Raw genomic sequence first — 18329 nt, forward strand, 5'->3', positions numbered from 1 at the left:
GTGTGTGTGTGTGACTGTGTGTGTGACTGTGTGTGTGTGTGTGACTGTGTGTGTGGTTGTGTGTGTGTGTGACTGTGTGTGTGTGTGTGTGCGTGTGTGTGTGTGTGTGTGTGTGTGTGTGGTTGTGTGTGTGTGTGTGTGTGTGGTTGTGTGTGTGTGTGTGTGTGTGTGTGTGTGACTGTGCGTGTGACTGAGTGTGTGACTGTGTGTGTGTGTGTGTGTGTGTGTGTGTGTGTGTGACTGAGTGTGTGGTTGTGTGTGTGTGACTGTGTGTGTGACTGTGTGTGTGACTGTGTGCGTGTGACTGTGGTTGTGTGTGTGGTTGTGTGTGACTGTGTGTGTGACTGTGTGTGTGGTTGTGTGTGTGTGGTTGTGTGTGTGTGTGTGTGGTTGTGTGTGTCACTGTGTGTGACTGTATGTGTGGTTGTGTGTGTGTGGTTGTGTGTGTCACTGTGCGTGTGGTTGTGTGTGTGACTGTGTGTGTGGTTGTGTGTGACTGTGTGTGACTGTGTGTGGTTGTGTGTGTGACTGTGTGTGTGGTAATGTGTGGTTGTGTGTGTGACTGTGTGTGTGGTTGTGTGTGTGACTGTGTGTGTGGTTGTGTGTGTGACTGTGTGTGTGGTAATGTGTGGTTGTGTGTGTCACTGTGCGTGTGGTTGTGTGTGTGACTGTGTGTGTGGTTGTGTGTGTGACTGTGTGTGTGACTGTGTGTGACTGTGTTTGTTACTGTGTGTGTGACTGTGTGTGGTTGTGTGTGTGTGTGACTGTGTGTGTGACTGTGCGTGTGATTGTGTGTGTGGTTGTGTGTGTGTGACTGTGTGTGTGGTTGTGTGTGGTTGTGTGTGACTGTGTGTGTGGTTGTGTGTGACTGTGTGTGTGACTGTGTTTCTTACCGTGTGTGTGGTTGTGTGTTTGTGTGTGTGACTGTGTGTGTGGTTGTGGGTGTGTGGTTGTGTGTGTGTGTGTGTGTGTGTGTGTGGTTGTGTGTGTCGATGTGTGTGTGACTGTGTGTGTGGTTGTGTTTGTGGATGTGTGTGACTGTGTGTGTGACTGTGTTTGTTACCGTGTGTTTGTGTGACTGTGTGTGTGACTGTGTTTGTTACTGTGTGTGTGACTGTGTGTGTGACTGTGTGTGTGACTGTGCGTGTGATTGTGTGTGTGGTTGTGTGTATGTGTGACTGTGTTTGTTATTGTGTGTGGTTGTGTGTGTGTGTGTGTGTGTGTGTGTGTGTGTGTGTGACTGTGTGTGTGTGTGACTGTGTGTGTGGTTGTGTGTGTGACTGTGTGTGTGGTTGTGTGTGTGTGACTATGCGTGTGACTGTGTGTGTGTGGTTGTGTGTTTGACTGTGTGTGTGACTGAGTATGTGGTTGTGTGTGTGTGGCTGTGTGTGTGGTTGTGTGTGTGTGACTGTGTGTGTGTGGTTGTGTGTTTGACTGTGTGTGTGACTGAGTGTGTGGCTGTGTGTGTGGTTGTGTGTGTGTGACTGTGTGTGTGTGGTTGTGTGTTTGACTGTGTGTGTGATTGAGTGTGTGGTTGTGTGTGTGTGACTGAGTGTGTGGTTGTGTGTGTGTGACTGAGTGTGTGGTTGTGTGTGTGTGGCTGTGTGTGTGGTTGTGTGTGTGTGACTGTGTGTGTGTGGTTGTGTGTTTGACTGTGTGTGTGACTGAGTGTGTGGTTGTGTGTGTGTGACTGTGTGTGTGTGGTTGGTTGTGTGTTTGACTGTGTGTGTGACTGAGTGTGTGGTTGTGTGTGTGGTTGTGTGTGTATTCAGAGAAAGAGAGAAGATAGGTAACACAACAGAATCATTATTTCATGTCCAGTACTGTGTTTAGCAACAGCCCCAGAATCTGTTCTAGAATTGAAGTCCTTCCAACATTCTACAACAGACAGAACACTCACAGGGCTTTAGGCAGGGAACCGATGGCCAATGTACATTTCACAGTGGCAGCAGCGTTGCTAGTCACAATGTATTTTGCCGATGACTGTAGTATGATAATAGACTGCTTCATTTGGAACAGCCACAGGATATCAGAGCTTTTAGCCCTGAGCTGCATATGCTTACACTATACCGCACTGCTAAGAGTTGCGTTTGAGGGGGGACCAGCAGGAGCAGGACTTGAACCAACAGTTCCTACATCAACAGTAGAGCCGACTATGGGAAAAATCTGTCGATGTGCCCTTGAGTCAGTGGCTCTGGATAAGAGCGTCTGCTAAATGACTAACATTTAAATGTGAATGTCTGTATGTGTGTGTGTAGCTAGTTCCTGCATCTCTTATACAGTGCCTTCAGAAAGCGTGCATACCCCTTGACTTATTCCACATTTTGTTGTGTTACAGCCTGAATTCAAAATATATGTTTTTTCCTCACCCATCTACACACAATACCCCATAATGACAAAGTGAAAACATGGTTTTATAAATTTTTACAAATGTATTAAATATTAAATACTGAAATATCAAAACTGTAACTAGGCCACTCAGATACATTCACTGTTGTCTTGGTAAGCAACTCCAGTGTAGATTTGGCCTTTTAGGTTATTGTCCTGCTGAGAGGTAAATTAATCTCCCAGTGTCTGGTGGAAAGCAGACTGAACCAGGTTTTCCTCTAGGGGTTTGGCTGTGCTTCGCTGCATTCCGTTTCCTTTTTATCCTGAAAAACTCTCCAGTCCTTACAAGCATACCCATAACATGATGCAGCCACCATTATGCATAATAATGCATATCTTTAACATGCTCAAAGGGGTATTCAATGTCTGCTTTTTTATATACCCATCTACCAATAGGTGCGCTTTGTGAGGCATTGGAAAACCTCCCTGGTCTTTGTGATTGAATCTGCCGAGGGACAGATAACTGTGTGTGTGTGGAGTATAGAGATGAGGTAGTCATTCAGAAATCATGTTATATTTGTACTCCTGAACATATTCAGGCCATACCATAACAAAAGGGTTGAATACTTATTCACTCAAGACATTTCACCTTTTTCATTAGATTATTATATATATTTTTTGTAAACATTTTCAAAATCATAATTCCACTTTGACATTATAGTCTATTGTGTGTAGGCCAGTGACACAATATCTCTATTTAATTCATTTTAAATTCAGGCTGTAACACAACACACTGTGGAATAAAGTCAAGGGTTATTCAAACTTCCCGAAAGGCGCTGTAGATTACCTTATGAGTTCCTGCACCTAAATATAAACAGAACCGCCACTTATTTCCATCCAAGTCAAGCACTGGTTTAAACAGGTCGTTAGAAAACACACACTAGTACCATAAAGGTCCAGATTGCTTAACACTCACATACAGACCTTTTAGTCATTTGGGCGGCAGGTAGCCTAGTGGTTAGAGTGGAGGGGCGGCAGGTAGCCTAGTGGTTAGAGTGGAGGGGCGGTAGGTAGCCTAGTGGGTAGAGTGGAGGGGCGGCAGGTAGCCTAGTGGTTAGAGTGGAGGGGCGGCAGGTAGCCTAGTGGTTAGAGTGGAGGGGCGGTAGGTAGCCTAGTGGTTAGAGTGAAGGGGCGGCAGGTAGCCTAGTGGTTAGAGTGGAGGGGCGGCAGGTAGCCTAGCGGTTAGAGTGGAGGGGCGGCAGGTAGCCTAGTGGTCAGAGCGTTGGACTAGTAACCGAAAGGTTGCTAGATCAAATCCCAGAGCTGACAAGGTAAAAATGTGTCATTCTGCCCCTGAACAAGGCAGTTAAACCCACTGTTCTTAGACCATCATTGTAAATAAGAATTTGTTCTTAACTGACTTGCCTAGTTAGATAAATCAACATTTAGCAGACGCTCTTATCCAGAGCTACTTACACGTAGTGCCTTGTTCAAGGGCACTTCCATAGATGTTTCACCTAGTCGGCTCTGCTGTTGATATCGGAACGGTATCAGGGGGAGACGGTCCTTAGGGGGAGACAGATGCCTTGTCTGTAACTCAATCTACCCTCCCGGATCTATTTCGCTGGTAACAATAAGAACCGATGATTCATTCATCAAGCTATAGTTATACTGCAGCACCCATGATGTCATTGTCTATACATTAGCCAATAGATGGCCATGCTAGGATGGTGATATTGTCGTCCCACACCCCACGGAGGCGGGGTTCTTACTTCTCATAAGTTGCCGTGACGAAGAAGGCGTGTACATGCGTGTGTTTGTGATGTCGGATCTGGACGATGAGTTCTGGAATGCCCAGGCGCATGTGGTTTAGTAGCCATAGCAACGTGTGGTCATCTGTCCGGTCTGTCACAGGAGAAGAAACAGACATGTTTTAAAATGTAAAATTAAAAAAGGTTTATCTTATATCAGTATATCAAGGTTTTAATGAAAATACCAACCTTAAAGACATTAGCAACAGTTTACAGTGAAATTGATCCACATAAACCAAACACTGAAACACTGTTTTTAATTAGAATCATATATAGCCTCATTATCTCAAAAGCAAACGATATAAATAACCCATATTATAATCATGTGTTTTTCACGAGCCTGGAGAGATGACTGTTGTCTAATGAGCATTACGTTCCAGTGATGACTGAGCAGAGTAACACAGACTAGTCATGGACTGGGATGGCTAATGTTGCAATGAGTGCCGGATGGCTGAACAAATGTGTATGTAAACAATAACGCTGAGTAATGTGTGTGTGTGTGTGTGTGTGTGTGTGTGTGTGTGTGCGTGTGTGTATGTGTGCATCACCTGAGAAAGTCATGAGGACGTCACAGTTCTCAGTGGGCACGGTCTTCATCCAGGACTTATGAGACATTATGTACCTCCCAGCCTGCAGCAGCCGCTTCCCAAATAACTTATCTAGAGAGGGGAGAGAGAGAGAGAGAGAGAGAGAGAGAGAGAGAGAGAGAGAGAGAGAGAGAGAGAGAGAGAGAGAGAGAGAGAGAGAAAGAGATATATATAGAGAGAGATATATATAGAGAGAGGGAGAAAGAAAGAAAGATAGAAAGAGAGAGAGAAATATATATATATATATATATATAGAGAGAGAGAGATATATATATATAGAGAGAGAGAGAGAGAAAGTGAGAGATAGAGAGAGAGAGCGAGAGAGGGAGAAAGAAAGATAGAAAGAGAGAGAGAGAGAGAGAGGGAGAAAGAAAGATAGAAAGATAGAAAGAGAGAGAGAAATATATATATATATATAGAGAGAGAGAGAGAGAGAGAGAGAGATAGAGAGAGAAAGAGCGAGAGAGAGGGAGAAAGAACGAAATAGAAAGAGAGAGAGCGAGAGAAAAACACAGAGACAGGGGGGGCACATGGTCAGTTACCTTTCCATAGTGAAACAGATTGACAGACGGAGGCATTTGTTGTAGAACTGTCAGTCAGTGCGTCCCCTCTCCCACAAACACTCCCGTCCCCTCTCCCACAAACACTCCCGTCCCCTCTCTCTCCATCTGCCAGTCAGTACTTCCCCTCTCCCACAAACACTCCCGTCCCCTCTCCCACAAACACTCCCGTCCCCTCTCTCTCCATCTGTCAGTCAGTACTTCCCCTCTCCCACAAACACTCCCGTCCCCTCTCTCTCCATCTGTCAGTCAGTACTTCCCCTCTCCCAGAAACACTCCCGTCCCCTCTCTCTCCATCTGTCAGTCAGTACTTCTCCTCTCCCACAAACACTCCCGTCCCCTCTCCCACAAACACTCCCGTCCCCTCTCTCTCCATCTGTCAGTCAGTACTTCTCCTCTCCCACAAACACTCCCGTCCCCTCTCTCTCCATCTGTCAGTCAGTACTTCCCCTCTCCCAGAAACACTCCCGTCCCCTCGCTCTCCATCTGCCAGAATAAAATCTCACCATCCTTCACCCTGCAACATAAGAGCGAGCAAGTCGGACTTAACCCCTACCTGTCAGGGACAGAGGGCGTTCATTGTCCTCTCTCTCTCTATGTATGTATGTGTGCATGTGTGTGTGTGTGTGTGTGTGTGTGTGTGTGTGTGTGTGTGTGTGTGTGTGTGTGTGTATATGTATGTATGTATGTATGAAAGGTACAGTATGTATGCATGTATGTGTGACCACACAGTTCAGGCCAGTACACACGTCAACAGTGTTCATATTTATTATATTTAGGTAGAGTGCAATGAGTGCAGGGTCATGGACACTGGCATCATGTGACTCAAATCCTGATCTGTACCTTCAAGGATTTCACTTCAAGTGAGGGAAAATTCCTCAGACAGTGAAATTGAGACGATTGTATTTATAAACCCCCGATTTGAACCCGACTGTGAGTAACACTACCGAAACCGAGGCTCACAGACAGTAGAGACATGATTTCTACACACAGGCAAGTAGTGAATGAAAGACATCAGTGTCCAGCCAAGCATCAATAGAGAAGAGAAGTACAGCCTCCAGGCTCCAGGCTCCAGAGGTAACGTTAAGGTGGCCACGGTACGCTACAGAACTTAATCACACCCTTAACCCTAACCTTAATCACACCCTTAACCCTAACCTTAATCAAACCCTTAACCCTGACCTTAACCATAATCTCAACTGTAACCTAATTGTAACCAATTCTGAAATGAAATATGGTTTGCACGTCAGAAAAAGTCCCCTTTAGTATGTCCCTTGGCAGAGTTGTCTGAGGACAGTTTGTGCTGTACACTGCTGGCTGAGTCCTGAACAATACTAGTGGGGGTGGCCAGACAAAATGCCTGTCCCAAAACAGTTCTGTGCTCAGTGAGCCGTAGGTCCTCAGAGATGGGCAGAAAGTGGGCCACGTTCCAGAGATCTCAACTGGGCACAGTTTAACACTGCAGCCTATAATGGCAGGACAAATGACTTGCTGCATGAACAAAACGATGTTTATTTATACATAAGATCATGACACAGGAAGTAAATGATAATATGCACTTGAACAAAATCTCATTCTTACCGATTGGAATATGAAAGACAAGATATAATGACAACACAGGAAGCAGGACAATGTAAACAGATAATGTAAGCATAATTAGGTAACAGACAAGTCACAGACTAGGAGATGACAACACTGTGCCCTACACACTGTGTATGTACTACAGACACATCTCCTCTCTGTAAAGGCTCTATTACTACTTTGACATTTCCACCATGGCTGGTTAGCCAGAGAAGACGAGTCCTGAGCCAAATCTCACCTCATATCGGTTACACATACACACATACTCACACACAGACACACACACACACACACACACACACACACACACACACACACACACAGACACACACACACACACACACACACACACACACACACACACACACACACACACGGTGGTCACACACACAAGGTCATAGTCAGCGTTACGGAATCAACAACCAGATGGTCACCACACCAGATAAACTCATGATCTATGATTTATAGAAGAGACTAACTAGACACCACAGCCCTATAAACAGCTGTCACATTTAAAACCCTTCTTCTCTGACCAATCCTTGGTAACCTTCAGTCATTCCACATATCTGATGTATGCCAACTGAAGCACACCTTAGTCTACCAGTCAACTAAGCAAATCACCAAGTCTTGACCAGTTGAATCAGGTGAATCAGGTGGATTAAGTGGGAAAGGTTGGACTAAATCCAATATGTTGAATAGCGAGGGGTCTGCGAGGACTGGTTTGGAGAGATACACTGTTCTGCTCGGTGTGGTTCTGCTTCCTGGAACAGACTGATGATGAAAGAGGAGAACTAACTACTTCCTGGAACAGACTGATTATGAAAGAGGAGAGTAGAGCTACTTCCTGGAACAGACAGAATGAAAGAGGAGAGTAGAGCTACTTCCTGGAACAGACAGAATGAAAGAGGAGAGTAGAACTAGCTACTTCCTGGAACAGACTGACAATGAAGGAGGAGAACTAACTACTTACTGGAACAGACTGATTATGAAAGAGGAGACTAGAACTAGCTACTTCCTGGAACAGACTGACAATGAAAGCAGAGAGTTGAACTAGCTATTTCCTGGAACAGACTGACAATGAAAGCGGAGAGTAGAACTAGCTACTTCCTGGAACAGACTGACAATGAAAGAGGAGAACTAACTACTTCCTGGAACAGACTGACAATGAAAGAGGAGAGTAGAACTAGCTACTTCCTAGAACAGACTGACAATGAAAGCAGAGAGTTGAACTAGCTATTTGCTGGAACAGACTGACAATGAAAGCGGAGAGTAGAACTAGCTACTTCCTGGAACAGACTGACAATGAAAGAGGAGAACTAACTACTTCCTGGAACATACTGACAATGAAAGAGGAGAGTAGAACTAGCTACTTCCTGGAACATACTGACAATAAAAGAGGAGAGTAGAACTAGCTACTTCCTGGAACAGACTGACAATGAAAGAGGAGAACTAACTACTTCCTGGAACATACTGACAATGAAAGAGGAGACTAGAACTAGCTACTTCCTGGAACAGACTGATGATGAAAGAGTAGAACCAGCTACTTCCTGGAACATACTGACAATGAAAGAGGAGAGTAGAACTAGCTACTTCCTGGAACAGAAGGATGATGAAAGAGGAGAACTAACTACTTCCTGGAACAGACTGATGATGAAAGAGGAGAACTAACTACTTCCTGGAACATACTGACAATGAAATAGGAGACTGGAACTAGCTACTTCCTGGAACAGACTGATGATGAAAGAGTAGAACCAGCTACTTCCTGGAACAGACTGATGATGAAAGAGTAGAACCAGCTACTTCCTGGAACAGACTGATGATGAAAGAGTAGAACCAGCTACTTCCTAGAAAGAACAACCAGGGGCTGTTCCAGAGAAAAGTAGCCCCATACTGTCTACTATTGTGTGTTATGAGGTTAAATAAGGTTTGGATTGTTTATCTGTTATAGTCACAGATAATCTTCAGATGACTCACTTTGCTACTACAGACGGTCTATTTATGGACAGTTACATTTGGAGTACTTATTAAGGGATTCCATCTCGTTTCAGGATGCTCTTCTATTATAAAATGTCATTTTAATCTTAAGAGTCATTCACTGTCCCCCAAATTCTTCCTGTTCCCCATGCAGCTGTAAGGCCAGACAGAGTCCCGTAGCCTACCCCTGACCAGCATTCTAATGAGGCCTGTATTCACTGCTCCACACACACACTGCCTTAAATACCTTGATTTATGAGCCTCACTGACAGGCAGATTGGTGTGCAGCTTACGTGTGTGTGGATGGTTCTTTGTGTGTGTGTATGTGGAAGAGGGAGGGGGGGGGGTCTTTGTGTGTGGGTCTTTGTGTGTGTGTGTGGAAGAGGGGGGGGGGGGGGGGGGGGGGGGGTCTTTGTGTGTGGGTCTATGCATGTGTGTGTGGAAGAGGGGGGGGGGGGGGGGGGTCTTTGTGTGTGTGTGTCTCTGTAATACTCAGTGGGAAACCCATTGACACTGGGACACTGGTGGTGTCTACATTTGGCCACACATTGCCCATTGGGGCTTATCGACAGACTAGGAGTGGCAGGTGTGTGTGTATTAGTGTGTCTGTGTGTGCACTCTGCTCAAGTGCACCTGATGCCATGCTGCTGAAGGGACGGAGGACAATACGGCCCCTATCAACAGACCCCGGGTCAGCAGTCACAGACAGGTGTCCAGTAACTCAAGCATTTTATTGGGAAATCGCTGTTCTAGGAAAAGGGCTCATTTAACAGCAGTCGCTCTGTTATGTGTTCTCAGGCTCCACTGATCTGGGGAAAGAGGGGATACCTAGTCAGTTGTACAACTGAATGCATTCAACTGAAATGTGTCTTCCGCATTTAACCCAACCCCTCTGAATCAGAAAGGTGCGGTGGGGGTCGGTGCCTTATCGACATCCACGTGTTCGGCGCCCGGGGAACAGTGGTTTAACTGCCTTGCTCAGGAGCAGAACGACAGATTTGTACCTTGACAGCTCAGGGATTCGATCCAGCAACCTTTCGGTTAATGGCCCAACGCTCTAACCACTAGGCTACCAGCTCTAACCACTAGGCTACCTGCTCTAACCACTAGACTACCTGCTCTAACCACTAGGCTACCTGCTCTAAGCACTAGGCTACCTGCTCTAAGCACTAGGCTACCTGCTCTAACCACTAGGCTACCTGCTCTAACCACTAGGCTACCTGCTCTAACCACTAGGCTACCTGCTCTAACCACTAGGCTACCTGCTCTAACCACTAGGCTACCTGCTCTAAGCACTAGGCTACCTGCTCTAAGCACTAGGCTACCTGCTCTAACCACTAGGCCACCTGCTCTAAGCACTAGGCTACCTGCTCTAACCACTAGGCTACCTGCCACCATCTATCACCACTCTGTAAAATAATAATGATAATACATGTAATAATTTTAGATATATACAGTGCCAGTCAAAAGTTTGGACACACCAACTCATTCTAGGTTTTACATATTTATTTTTTTATTTTTTTTGTAGAATAATAGTGAAGACATCAAAACTATGAAATAACACATGTGGAATCATGTAGTAAGCAAAAAATTGTTAAATCTATTTTATATTTGAGATTCTTCAAAGTAGCTAGAGCAGTGATGCCTTGATGACAGCTTTGCACACTCTTGGCAAATTTCTGTAAAGAAACCACTACTAAAGGACACCAATAAGAAGAAGAGACTTGCTTTAGCCAAGAAAGACAAGCAATGGACATTCGACCGGTGGAAATCTGTCCTTTGGTCTGATGAGTCTAAATTTGAGATTTTTGTTACAACCTCCTTGTCTTTGTGAGATGCAGAGTAGGTGAACGGATGATCTCCGCATGTGTGGTTCCCACCGTGAAGCATGGAGGAGGAGGTGTGGGGGTGCTTTTCTGGTGACACTGTCAGGGATTTATTTAGAATTCAAGGCACACTTAACCAGCATGGCTACCACAGCATTCTGCAGCGATTCGCCATCCCATCTGGCTTGCGCTTAGTGGGACTATCATTTGTTTTTCAACAGGACAATGACCCAACACACCTCCAGGCTGTGTAAGGGCTATTTGACCAAGAAGGAGAGTGACAAGGTGCTGCATCAGGTGACCTGGCCTCCACAATCACCTTACCTCAACCCAATTCAGATGGTTTGGGATGATTTGGACCTTAGAGTGAAGGAAAAGCAGCCAACAAGTGCGCAGCATATGTGGGAACTCCTTCTAGGTGAAGTTGGTTGAGAGAATGCCATGAGTGTGCAAAGCTGTCATCAAGGCAAAAGGTGGCTACTATGAAGAATCTCAAATATTTGTTTAACACTTTTTTGGTTACTAAATGATTCCATATGTGTTATTTCATAGTTTTGATGTCTTCATTATTATTCTACAATGTAGAAAATTGTAAAAAATTAAGAAAAACCGTTGAATGAGTAGGTTTGTCCAAACTGTTGACTGGTACGGTACATACAGTGGGGCAAAAAAGTATTTAGTCAGCCACCAATTGTGCAAGTTCTCCCACTTAAAAAGATGAGAGAGGCCTGTACATTTTCATCATAGGTACACTTCAACTATGACGGACAAAATGAGGGAAAAAAAATCCAGGAAATCACATTGTAGGATTTTTAATGAATTTATTTGCAAATTATGGTGGAAAATAAGTATTTGGTCAATAACAAAAGTTTATCTCAATACTTTGTTATATACCCTTTGTTGGCAATGACAGAGGTCAAACGTTTTCTGTGAGTCTTCACAAGGTTTTCACACACTGTTGCTGGTATTTTGGCCCATTCCTCCATGCAGATCTCCTCTAGAGCAGTGATGTTTTGGGGCTGTTGCTGGGCAACACGGACTTTCAACTCCCTCCAAAGATTTTCTATGGGGTTGAGATCTGGAGACTGGCTAGGCCACACCAGGACCTTGAAATGCTTCTTACGAAGCCACTCCTTTGTTGCCCGGGCGGTGTGTTTGAGATCATTGTCATGCTGAAAGACCCAGACACATTTCATCATCAATGCCCTTGCTGATGGAAGGAGGTTTTCACTCAAAATCTCACGATACATGGCCCCATTCATTCTTTCCTTTACACGGATCAGTCGTCCTGGTCCCTTTGCAGAAAAACAGCCCCAAAGCATGATGTTTTCCACCCCCATGCTTCACAGTAGGTATGGTGTTCTTTGGATGCAACTCAGCATTCGTTGTCCTCCAAACACGACGAGTTGAGTTTTTACCAAAAAGTTCTATTTTGGTTTCATCTGACCATATGACATTCTCCCAATCTTCTTCTGGATCATCCAAATGCTCTCTAGCTAACTTCAGACGGGCCTGGACATGTACTGGCTTAAGCTGGGGGACACGTCTGGCACTGCAGGATTTGAGTCCCTGGCGGCGTAGTGTGTTACTGATGGTAGGCTTTGTTACTTTGGTCCCAGCTCTCTGCAGGTCATTCACTAGGTCCCCCCGTGTGGTTCTGGGATTTTTGCTCACCGTTCTTGTGATCATTTTGACCCCACGGGGTGAGATCTTGCGTGGAGCCCCAGATCAAGGGAGATTATCTTGTATGTCTTCCATTTCCTAATAATTGCTCCCACAGTTGATTTCTTCAAACCAAGCTGCTTACCTATTGCAGATTCAGTCTTCCCAGCCTGGTGCAGGTCTACAATTTTGTTTCTGGTGTCCTTTGACAGCTCTTTGGTCTTGGCCATAGTGGAGTTTGGAGTGTGACTGTTTGAGGTTGTGGACAGGTGTCTTTTATACTGATAACAAGCTCAAACAGGTGCCTTTAATACAGGTAACGAGTGGAGGACAGAGGAGCCTCTTAAAGAAGAAGTTACAGGTCTGTGAGAGCCAGAAATCTTGCTTGTTTGTAGGTGACCAAATACTTCCACCATAATTTGCAAATAAATTCATAAAAAATCCTACAACGTGATTTTCTGGATTTTTCCCCCTCATTTTGTCTGTCATAGTTGAAGTGTACCTATGATGAAAATTACAGGCCTCTCTCATCTTTTTAAGTGGGAGAACCTGCACAATTGGTGGCTGACTAAATACTTTTTTGCCCCACTGTATAGTAGATATGTATGATAATAGCAAAGCTATGTGTCAGACTATATGGGATATACTGTCATATGTCCTCTCAAGGAAAGAGATTGATGTACAACTTTGTTTGTGTGGTATTGCTGAAGAAAATGCAAACAAACAAATGTAAATTGATTAAACCTAAACCTTCCTCACTCACACTACAAACTATCACCCTCAGGCACTTAAGGAAATCATGAATGTCATGGATATATTGGAATTAGTGGATATATGGAGGCTTAAATACCCTGACCTAGTGAGATATACATGGAGGAGGTTTAATACCCTGACCTAGTGAGATATACATGGAGGAGGTTTAATACCCTGACCTAGTGAGATATACATGGAGGAGGTTTAATACCCTGACCTAGTGAGATATACATGGAGGAGGTTTAATACCCTGACCTAGTGAGATATACATGGAGGAGGTTTAATACCCTGACCTAGTGAGATATACATGGAGGAGGTTTAATACCCTGACCTAGTGAGATATACCTGGAGGAGGTTTAATATCCTGACCTAGTGAGATATACATGGAGGAGGTTTAATACCCTGACCTAGTGAGATATACATGGAGGAGGTTTAATATCCTGACCTAGTGAGATATACATGGAGGAGGTTTAATACCCTGACCTAGTGAGATATACATGGAGGAGGTTTAATACCCTGACCTAGTGCGATATACATGGAGGAGGTTTAATACCCTGACCTAGTGAGATATACATGGAGGAGGTTTAATATCCTGACCTAGTGAGATATACATGGAGGAGGTTTAATACCCTGACCTAGTGAGATATACATGGTGGAGGTTTAATACCCTGACCTAGTGAGATATACATGGAGGAGGTTTAATACCCTGACCTAGTGAGATATACATGGAGGAGGTTTAATACCCTGACCTAGTGAGATATACATGGAGGAGGTTTAATATCCTGACCTAGTGAGATATACATGGAGGAGGTTTAATATCCTGACCTAGTGAGATATACATGGCGGAGGTTTAATATCCTGATCTAGTGAGATATACATGGAGGACGTTTAATATCCTGACCTAGTGAGATATACATGGCGGAGGCTTAATCAAGCTAGTCGTCTTGATTACTTTCTTATGTCATTCTCTCTCCGGCACCGAAAGTTTAAAAAGTGTTGATAGGGAACAAAATGCAGTCAGACCATCACATAATTGGCATATGTATTACTCTTACAGAATTTCCACATGGACAAGGATATTGGACATTTTATCAAAGCCTGGATGGTATACCAGTGGAACTACAGGGCTAGATGGTATACCAGTGGAAATCCAGGGCTAGATGGTATACCAGTGGAACTACAGGGCTGGGTGGTATACCAGTGGAACTCCAGGGCTAGATGGTATACCTGTGGAACTACAGGGCTAGATGGTATACCAGTGGAACTCCAGGGCTAGATGGTATACCAGTGGAACTACAGGGCTGGGTGGTATACCAGTGGAACTACAGGGCTAGATGGTATACCAGTGGAACTACAGGGCTATATGGTATACCAGTGGAACTCCAGGGCTAGATGGTATACCAGTGGAACTACAGGGCTGGGTGGTATACCAGTGGAACTACAGGGCTGGGTGGTATACCAGTGGAACTACAGGGCTGGATGGTATACCAGTGGAACTACAGGGCTAGATGGTATACCAGTAGAACTTCAGGGCTAGATGGTACACCAGTGGAACTCCAGGGCTAGATGGTATACCAGTGGAACTACAGGGCTGGGTGGTATACCAGTGGAACTCCGGGGCTAGGTGGTATACCAGTGGAACTCCGGGGCTAGATGGTATACCAGTGGAACTACAGGGCTAGATGATATACCAGTGGAACTCCAGGGCTAGATGGTATACCAGTGGAACTACAGGGCTGGGTGGTATACCAGTGGAACTACAGGGCTAGATGGTATACCAGTGGAACTACAGGGCTATATGGTATACCAGTGGAACTCCAGGGCTAGATGGTATACCAGTGGAACTACAGGGCTGGGTGGTATACCAGTGGAACTACAGGGCTGGGTGGTATACCAGTGGAACTACAGGGCTAGATGTTATACCAGTGGAACTCCAGGGCTAGATGGTATACCAGTGGAACTACAGGGCTGGGTGGTATACCAGTGGAACTACAGGGCTAGATGGTATACCAGTGGAACTACAGGGCTATATGGTATACCAGTGGAACTCCAGGGCTAGATGGTATACCAGTGGAACTACAGGGCTGGGTGGTATACCAGTGGAACTACAGGGCTGGGTGGTATACCAGTGGAACTACAGGGCTAGATGTTATACCAGTGGAACTACAGGGCTAGATGGTATACCAGTGGAACTACAGGGCTGGGTGGTATACCAGTGGAACTACAGGGCTAGATGGTATACCAGTGGAACTCCAGGGCTAGATGGTATACCAGTGGAACTACAGGGCTGGGTGGTATACCAGTGGAACTACAGGGCTGGGTGGTATACCAGTGGAACTACAGGGCTAGATGTTATACCAGTGGAACTACAGGGCTAGATGGTATACCAGTGGAACTACAGGGCTGGGTGGTATACCAGTGGAACTACAGGGCTGGATGGTATACCAGTGGAACTCCAGGGCTGGGTGGTATACCAGTGGAACTACAGGGTTAGATGGTATACCAGTGGAACTCCAGGGCTGGGTGGTATACCAGTGGAACTACAGGGCTGGATGGTATACCAGTGGAACTACAGGGCTAGATGGTATACCAGTGGAACTACAGGGCTAGATGGTATACCAGTAGAACTTCAGGGCTAGATGGTATACCAGTGGAACTCCAGGGTTAGATGGTATACCAGTGGAACTCCAGGGCTGGATGGTATACCAGTGGAACTCCAGGGCTAGATGGTATACCAGTGGAACTACAGGGCTAGATGGTATACCAGTGGAACTACAGGGCTGGGTGGTATACCAGTGGAACTACAGGGTTAGATGGTATACCAGTGGAACTACAGGGCTAGATGGTATACCAGTGGAACTACAGGGCTAGATGGTATACCAGTGGAACTCCAGGGCTAGATGGTATACCAGTGGAACTCCAGGGCTAGATGGTATACCAGTGGAACTCCAGGGCTAGATGGTATACCAGTGGAACTACAGGGCTAGATGGTATACCAGTGGAACTACAGGGCTAGATGGTATACCAGTGGAACTACAGGGCTGGGTGGTATACCAGTGGAACTACAGGGCTGGGTGGTATACCAGTGGAACTACAGGGCTAGATGGTATACCAGTGGAACTACAGGGCTAGATGTTATACCAGTGGAACTACAGGGCTAGATGGTATACCAGTGGAACTACAGGGCTGGGTGGTATACCAGTGGAACTACAGGGCTAGATGGTATACCAGTGGAACTACAGGGCTGGGTGGTATACCAGTGGAACTACAGGGCTGGGTGGTATACCAGTGAAACTCCAGGGCTGGGTGGTATACCAGTGGAACTACAGGGTTGGGTGGTACACCAGTGGAACTACAGGGTTGGGTGGTATACCAGTGGAACTACAGGGCTAGATGGTATACCAGTGGAACTACAGGGTTGGGTGGTATACCAGTGGAACTACAGGGCTAGATGGTATACCAGTGGAACTACAGGGCTGGGTGGTATACCAGTGGAACTCCAGGGCTAGGTGGTATACCAGTGGAACTCCAGGGTTAGATGGTATACCAGTGGAACTCCAGGGCTAGATGGTATACCAGTGGAACTACAGGGCTGGGTGGTATACCAGTGGAACTACAGGGTTGGGTGGTATACCAGTGGAACTACAGGGTTGGGTGGTATACCAGTGGAACTACAGGGCTAGATGGTATACCAGTGGAACTACAGGGTTGGGTTGTATACCAGTGGAACTACAGGGCTAGATGGTATACCAGTGGAACTACAGGGCTGGGTGGTATACCAGTGGAACTCCAGGGTTAGATGGTATACCAGTGGAACTCCAGGGCTAGGTGGTATACCAGTGGAACTCCAGGGCTAGATGGTATACCAGTGGAACTACAGGGCTAGATGGTATACCAGTGGAACTACAGGGCTAGATGGTATACCAGTGGAACTACAGGGCTGGGTGGTATACCAGTGGAACTACAGGGCTGGGTGGTATACCAGTGGAACTACAGGGCTAGATGGTATACCAGTGGAACTACAGGGCTAGATGTTATACCAGTGGAACTACAGGGCTAGATGGTATACCAGTGGAACTACAGGGCTGGGTGGTATACCAGTGGAACTACAGGGCTAGATGGTATACCAGTGGAACTACAGGGCTGGGTGGTATACCAGTGGAACTACAGGGCTGGGTGGTATACCAGTGAAACTCCAGGGCTGGGTGGTATACCAGTGGAACTACAGGGTTGGGTGGTACACCAGTGGAACTACAGGGTTGGGTGGTATACCAGTGGAACTACAGGGCTAGATGGTATACCAGTGGAACTACAGGGTTGGGTGGTATACCAGTGGAACTACAGGGCTAGATGGTATACCAGTGGAACTACAGGGCTGGGTGGTATACCAGTGGAACTCCAGGGCTAGGTGGTATACCAGTGGAACTCCAGGGTTAGATGGTATACCAGTGGAACTCCAGGGCTAGGTGGTATACCAGTGGAACTACAGGGCTGGGTGGTATACCAGTGGAACTACAGGGTTGGGTGGTATACCAGTGGAACTACAGGGTTGGGTGGTATACCAGTGGAACTACAGGGCTAGATGGTATACCAGTGGAACTCCAGGGCTGGGTGGTATACCAGTGGAACTCCAGGGTTAGATGGTCTACCAGTGGAACTCCAGGGCTAGGTGGTATACCAGTGGAAGGATACCAAACTTTTTTTGTTGATATACTCAGAGGACCATTATTAGCATGTTTTAAATGGTAGATTATCAGACACGCAACAAGAAGGTCTGATTTCATTATTACTGAATCAAGATCCAAGTGGTAAATATAAAGATCCAATACATTTAAAAAATTGCCTCTTACAAAAATTCTAGCTAAATGCTTGGCGCATAGAGTTAAAAAGGTTTTGTCAGATATTATTCATCCTGATCAGACAGGTTTTTTACATGGACGATACATTGGAGATAATATGAGACAAGTACTGGAAACAATAGAATACTATGAAATATCGGGGAAACCAGGCCTGGTTTTCATAGCTGATTTTGAAAAGGCTTTTGATAAAGTACGACTGGAGTTTGTACAGTTGAAGTCGGAAGTTTACATACACTTAGGTTGGAGTCATTAAAACTCATTTTTCAAACACTCCACACATTTCTTGCTAACAAACTATAGTATTGGCAAGTCGGTTAGACATCAACTTTGTGCATCCTTGGGAGCAATTTCCAAACGCCTGCAGGAACCACGTTCATCTGGACAGACA

General features: G+C 45.5%; 1 protein-coding gene across 7 annotated transcripts in view; it reads right to left on the reverse strand.

Moving 5' to 3' along the window:
- ano8b (anoctamin 8b) overlaps positions 1-18329 on the reverse strand; it is a 90607-nt gene that overhangs the window by 32482 nt on the left and 39796 nt on the right. For all 7 annotated transcript variants that reach the window (XR_005051895.1, XM_036978775.1, XM_036978774.1 and 4 more), the window contains exons 2-3: positions 4688-4798; positions 4101-4233 (exon numbers count right to left, since the gene is read on the reverse strand). Coding sequence is in view for 6 of the 7 variants with exons in the window: in XM_036978775.1 (XP_036834670.1) it covers positions 4101-4233; positions 4688-4798 (244 nt within the window). In the remaining variant the exon portion in view is untranslated. The remainder of the gene's footprint in view (positions 1-4100; positions 4234-4687; positions 4799-18329) is intronic.

Source organism: Oncorhynchus mykiss, chromosome 5 (genome assembly GCF_013265735.2).
Source record: "Oncorhynchus mykiss isolate Arlee chromosome 5, USDA_OmykA_1.1, whole genome shotgun sequence".
Taxonomy (NCBI): Eukaryota; Metazoa; Chordata; class Actinopteri; order Salmoniformes; family Salmonidae; genus Oncorhynchus; species Oncorhynchus mykiss.